The 6,462-nt window shown below is 40.6% G+C and overlaps 3 protein-coding genes across 3 annotated transcripts in view; 2 read left to right on the forward strand and 1 right to left on the reverse strand.

The window, feature by feature from the left end:
• The window catches only part of LOC104766654 (calreticulin-3), a gene marked incomplete in the record, with an annotated part of 7,227 nt that extends 4,833 nt beyond the window's left edge, over positions 1-2,394 (reverse strand). The window contains 4 exon segments of the mRNA XM_019243352.1: positions 1-240; positions 454-646; positions 1,839-1,946; positions 2,240-2,394. Of these exon segments, the coding sequence (XP_019098897.1) occupies positions 1-240; positions 454-646; positions 1,839-1,946; positions 2,240-2,348 (650 nt within the window).
• Positions 2,998-3,922, forward strand: LOC104778625 (histone deacetylase 8-like). The gene is made up of 2 exons (XM_010503077.2): positions 2,998-3,320; positions 3,414-3,922. Exons 1-2 carry the CDS (start codon positions 3,077-3,079, stop codon positions 3,920-3,922), a joined length of 753 nt encoding a protein of 250 aa, XP_010501379.1. The 5' UTR covers positions 2,998-3,076.
• Positions 4,490-6,456, forward strand: LOC104766663 (histone deacetylase 8). Its single transcript, XM_010490590.2, has 3 exons — positions 4,490-4,807; positions 4,901-5,487; positions 6,055-6,456. The coding sequence occupies exons 1-3, from the start codon at positions 4,564-4,566 to the stop codon at positions 6,355-6,357; spliced, it is 1,134 nt and encodes a 377-aa protein (XP_010488892.1). The 5' UTR covers positions 4,490-4,563; the 3' UTR covers positions 6,358-6,456.

A 6,462-nucleotide genomic window follows, 5' to 3' on the forward strand; every position in this document is an offset into this window, starting at 1 on the left:
TTTATCTTCCTTGGAGGAAGGATGTCCCAGTCTGTGTACATACTGCCAAATTCTCTCTCTTTATTATCGACCAGAACGCTGTAAGAAGCATCAGGCCGCAGAATAAATGTGTAAAAATGATTTAATTTGTCTGTTTCACATTGCAAATCCTTTTTAATCGGATAATTTTGTCCCTGATATGAAAGAATAACATGAAGCTTCTTTGTCTGCGTTCCGCATATATCTGGTCCAAACATTAGACTGCATAGAAAAAGGAATGAACAGTTTAATGATGAATCCCCAGAGAAAAAGCATGAGCATTAATTAGTTCACGGAATCCAAAAACATTTCCACCTTTTCTTGGAATCAACAACTTCGTCATTGTTCTTCCTACTATAGTCTCATAAACGACGACATAACTAAATCTAGGCAACTTGACTATGGCATAAAGGTATAAGGCACAAGATTGATTACCTGTAAGGAGTATCACCACCAAACTGCTTCTGGTTAACATAGCCAGAGAGGAGCTTGATGTAAGCGCCACCACATTCTATGTCTTGTTCAATCTTGACTGAGTACTGGACAACAAGAGTCCGGTTTTTGTTGCTAAACTCAGGAATCTTTGCAGAAATTGCATAATGCTTGGCATCATTATAGGTCTGAATACCTAAACACATGAAGAAAGATCGAACAAAAAAATTCCTCAGTTTAACCAAAAAAAAGGATTCTATTTTTGTTCATGTTAAATTCAAAGATCGAAAGCCAGTACACCTAAAGAACTCCACGTTACAAGAGAGCTCAAGATCTACACACAATCTGCTGCTGACAATAGCAAATCAAAGAACTAAAAAAGTTCCTTAAGTGTAACCAAATGAAGATCCTAATATCCCTCAAGTTAACTTCAGAGAATCGAAAGCCAGTACGCTTAATAACTACATATATCCTAGTTCACATAACAAAAAAAAAGCTAAAGATCTATACAAAACAAGCTGCTGACAAGAACATATCAAAGAAGAAAGACACTGCAGCATAACAAAGATCACAGGGCAACGCATGAAATCACAGAGAACGGAGACTAAGATTCTCTTATTCTGCAGATGGTAAGAAATCCACTTAGCATTGCAAAAAAACCAAGTGAAGCCCTTAACGCCAAAAAGATAAGAGTTCTGAAATTACATATCAAGGGTGGGCAAAAAGGAGATGTATACCTTTATTGTCAGGATCGCCGGGCCATTTGCCGGCAGTGTGCTTAAAGGTTCCAGCTTTGCCTTCGTTTCTTTTCCAATCAGACAAGACCCACCTGCTTTTCCATCCACCTAAACACAATCGGACTAAGTTAATTACATAAATCTATAAATAGAAACCCAAACAAAAGAGAAAGAATCTAGAACCATATAGTCGTTATACTACCAGAAAAGGAAAATCCTAGNCTCCACGTTACAAGAGAGCTCAAGATCTACACACAATCTGCTGCTGACAATAGCAAATCAAAGAACTAAAAAAGTTCCTTAAGTGTAACCAAATGAAGATCCTAATATCCCTCAAGTTAACTTCAGAGAATCGAAAGCCAGTACGCTTAATAACTACATATATCCTAGTTCACATAACAAAAAAAAAGCTAAAGATCTATACAAAACAAGCTGCTGACAAGAACATATCAAAGAAGAAAGACACTGCAGCATAACAAAGATCACAGGGCAACGCATGAAATCACAGAGAACGGAGACTAAGATTCTCTTATTCTGCAGATGGTAAGAAATCCACTTAGCATTGCAAAAAAACCAAGTGAAGCCCTTAACGCCAAAAAGATAAGAGTTCTGAAATTACATATCAAGGGTGGGCAAAAAGGAGATGTATACCTTTATTGTCAGGATCGCCGGGCCATTTGCCGGCAGTGTGCTTAAAGGTTCCAGCTTTGCCTTCGTTTCTTTTCCAATCAGACAAGACCCACCTGCTTTTCCATCCACCTAAACACAATCGGACTAAGTTAATTACATAAATCTATAAATAGAAACCCAAACAAAAGAGAAAGAATCTAGAACCATATAGTCGTTATACTACCAGAAAAGGAAAATCCTAGAATAGAAGATTCTAGTTGAGTGATGGATTTGGCTTCACTATCCTAAACAAGTCAAATCGAACTACTACTTACTCTGATCATAGATAGCAACAAAATTCAAAAACTTTTAGCACAAATCGATGTTTTGTTATCCGGAAAAGGAGAGAAGAGTCAAGTCAAGAGTGTTTATATATACTTTACCTTCGAAATGCTCTTCTAAAAAGATCTCGGAGAAAGCCAATGGTGCGATACTAAGTAAAGAGAAGAGAAAGATGGAGAAAGAAGCCAAATTTTTTTGAGGTAATCCCATTTTTTTTTTTTTTTTTTTTTGGTTGAGAATCTCTATCAGTTCACCACCATGGTTAGTGAAAATTGTGCTTTGGGGGGGATTTTATAGCAAAGAAGAGTGTGTTGACTCAGAGTCGTTTGGTTTAATTACGGTATTACCCCTTCTTGAGGTTCGGAATGGTTCTTTCATCTTCCAAAGACTTTTTGTTGTGGGTTTTACTTTCAAGTCGTCGGAATGGTGGACGGGACTGCGGAATCTTCAAAGTCGTTTTACATCTGCGTACGTAACAATTGGGGCAAAAAAAATCCCATTAATTCAATGGTCCCAAATCATAATTGCACTAATCTCCTTTTGAAACAAAGTGTGGTCTAACTATATAAATACTAATCATATTCATATGCATATATACTAATAACGCAAAGTTAAAAAAAAGATACATAATTGTCTTACGAGGGGGGAAGAAAAATATATTTTTGTTGTTTCCATGAAATTCTAGTGAGTAGTGAAGAAGAAGACTATAATGTCTATGTGATGTAAGATGAAAAAAATTAAAATCCAAAAAAAAGTAAACCCAAACAATAACAGTAAACCTTGTCACTATCAGCATGTCCAGTCCAGTCCACTCCAGCCCAATAAGCACGAAGTTTCTTGTCTAAAATTACTAACCTTACTTTACATTAGCAATTAAACTAATCAATTAACCCCAATGGCCTCCGACGTCGTCCAACCCCAATCTCCGTTGCCGGCCGATGGCTTCCAGTCACCTAGACGTCTTCTGGCACGACGGAATGCTCCGACACGACGCCGTATTAGGCGTCTTCGACTCCGGATACGACCCTGGGTTCATCGACGTATTGGAGAAGCACCCGGAGAATGCCGATCGCGTCAGGAACATGCTTTCGATTCTCCGACGCGGTCCCATCGCTCCTCATATCAATTGGTTTACCGGCCGTCCAGCAATAATATCTGAGCTTCTGATGTTTCACACTTCAGGTATGCCAAATCTAATGTTCGAGATTTAGGGCGTAAAAGAAGAAACTTTAAACGAATTCAATTTTGATCTGTGATCTTTGCTTCCTTGCACAGAGTACATCGAGAAGCTAGTGGAGGCAGATAAATCAGGAGAAATGTGTGAACTTGCTCCAGGTACTTTCATGAGCCCAGGCTCGTGGGAAGCTTCCCTTCTTGCAGCTGGAACTACTCTATCAGCTATGCAACATATTCTTGATTCTCATGGGAAGATGGCTTATGCTCTGGTACGCCCACCAGGCCACCACGCACAGCCTACTCAAGCCGATGGGTATTGCTTCCTCAACAATGCGGCTCTTGCTGTCAAGCTGGCGTTAGATTCGGGTTCTTGTTCCCGAGTTGCGGTTATTGACATCGATGTGCACTATGGAAATGGCACAGCTGAAGGGTTTTATACATCTGATAAGGTTCTTCCGGTGTCACTTCATATGAACCATGGGTCATGGGGATCGTCTCACCCGCAGAAAGGATCTGCTNCTTTTTTTTTTTTTTTTTTTTTGGTTGAGAATCTCTATCAGTTCACCACCATGGTTAGTGAAAATTGTGCTTTGGGGGGGATTTTATAGCAAAGAAGAGTGTGTTGACTCAGAGTCGTTTGGTTTAATTACGGTATTACCCCTTCTTGAGGTTCGGAATGGTTCTTTCATCTTCCAAAGACTTTTTGTTGTGGGTTTTACTTTCAAGTCGTCGGAATGGTGGACGGGACTGCGGAATCTTCAAAGTCGTTTTACATCTGCGTACGTAACAATTGGGGCAAAAAAAATCCCATTAATTCAATGGTCCCAAATCATAATTGCACTAATCTCCTTTTGAAACAAAGTGTGGTCTAACTATATAAATACTAATCATATTCATATGCATATATACTAATAACGCAAAGTTAAAAAAAAGATACATAATTGTCTTACGAGGGGGGAAGAAAAATATATTTTTGTTGTTTCCATGAAATTCTAGTGAGTAGTGAAGAAGAAGACTATAATGTCTATGTGATGTAAGATGAAAAAAATTAAAATCCAAAAAAAAGTAAACCCAAACAATAACAGTAAACCTTGTCACTATCAGCATGTCCAGTCCAGTCCACTCCAGCCCAATAAGCACGAAGTTTCTTGTCTAAAATTACTAACCTTACTTTACATTAGCAATTAAACTAATCAATTAACCCCAATGGCCTCCGACGTCGTCCAACCCCAATCTCCGTTGCCGGCCGATGGCTTCCAGTCACCTAGACGTCTTCTGGCACGACGGAATGCTCCGACACGACGCCGTATTAGGCGTCTTCGACTCCGGATACGACCCTGGGTTCATCGACGTATTGGAGAAGCACCCGGAGAATGCCGATCGCGTCAGGAACATGCTTTCGATTCTCCGACGCGGTCCCATCGCTCCTCATATCAATTGGTTTACCGGCCGTCCAGCAATAATATCTGAGCTTCTGATGTTTCACACTTCAGGTATGCCAAATCTAATGTTCGAGATTTAGGGCGTAAAAGAAGAAACTTTAAACGAATTCAATTTTGATCTGTGATCTTTGCTTCCTTGCACAGAGTACATCGAGAAGCTAGTGGAGGCAGATAAATCAGGAGAAATGTGTGAACTTGCTCCAGGTACTTTCATGAGCCCAGGCTCGTGGGAAGCTTCCCTTCTTGCAGCTGGAACTACTCTATCAGCTATGCAACATATTCTTGATTCTCATGGGAAGATGGCTTATGCTCTGGTACGCCCACCAGGCCACCACGCACAGCCTACTCAAGCCGATGGGTATTGCTTCCTCAACAATGCGGCTCTTGCTGTCAAGCTGGCGTTAGATTCGGGTTCTTGTTCCCGAGTTGCGGTTATTGACATCGATGTGCACTATGGAAATGGCACAGCTGAAGGGTTTTATACATCTGATAAGGTTCTTCCGGTGTCACTTCATATGAACCATGGGTCATGGGGATCGTCTCACCCGCAGAAAGGATCTGCTGATGAAATTGGTGTAGACGTGGGATTGGGTTACAATCTGAATGTCCCTTTACCTAATGGCACTGGTGACCGTGGCTATGAATATGCCATGACTGAGCTGGTGGTTCCTGCTGTTAGAAGGTTTGGACCCGATATGGTTGTTCTCGTTGTTGGTCAAGATTCTAGCGCTGTGAGTTCTTTCTTTGCCAAAAGCTTAATTGTAATTTTCCCTCATTAGCATTCAAATCCATATCAGCACTATTATGCTAACCACACTGAGTACGCTGTGCGCCTAAGCTAAGTAGGCAGATAGGCTACCGCTAATCTAGCTCTATTTCTTGCAAGTGTGTTTGTTTCCTTTTGTGGTTGTTTGAGCTGACCACATTCTTTTGCCATAGGTGGGTTATTATTGAGACCTAACTATTTTACAGAGTCTGCAGTTTCAGTACTCCATTAGAAACTTCTTTAATCACAGTTTGGTATAGTTGTTTATGGTTCATGTAACTTATTCCGGACTAGAATAGTCTGTCTAAGCACTTCTGCAGGGTTTATTTTCGTGGTTAGGGGTAAATAGATAACTTATGTAAGCTGCTCCGGTTTTGCATTCCTTTGCTTTGTTCTTTGTTCTCCATCATTAGAATTCACCCCAAGGTTTTGGCTTCAAACATTTGCAAGTGATGCAGCATGCCTAGTTTGTGAGATGCTTGGAATATCATGGACTGACAGATAATCACTTTTTTTACTGTCGGATCTGCAGTTTGATCCAAACGGGAGACAAAGCCTGACGATGAATAGATACAGAAGGATTGGGCAGATAATGAGGGGAGTGGCAGAAGAACACAGCCAAGGAAGGTTGCTTATGGTGCAAGAAGGCGGGTATCATGTTACATATGCAGCGTACTGCCTCCACGCCATGCTAGAAGGCGTGCTTAAGATTCCAGAACCGCATCTATCGGATCCGATCGCTTATTACCCTGAAGAAGAAGCTATTGCTGTTGCAGCTGTTGAATCAATAAAAAAATATCACTCCGAATTTGTTCCATTTCTCAGAGGAACTTAAAGATGTGCCGTATGAATGAGATTTAGGTGGGTTCCTCGTTGTGTTGTGACCTTTTGGAACATAGGTCCGATTGTAGATTGAATCACAAGTTTGGTCCTTTCTGCC

Source organism: Camelina sativa, chromosome 3 (assembly GCF_000633955.1).
Source record: "Camelina sativa cultivar DH55 chromosome 3, Cs, whole genome shotgun sequence".
NCBI lineage: Eukaryota > Viridiplantae > Streptophyta > Magnoliopsida > Brassicales > Brassicaceae > Camelina > Camelina sativa.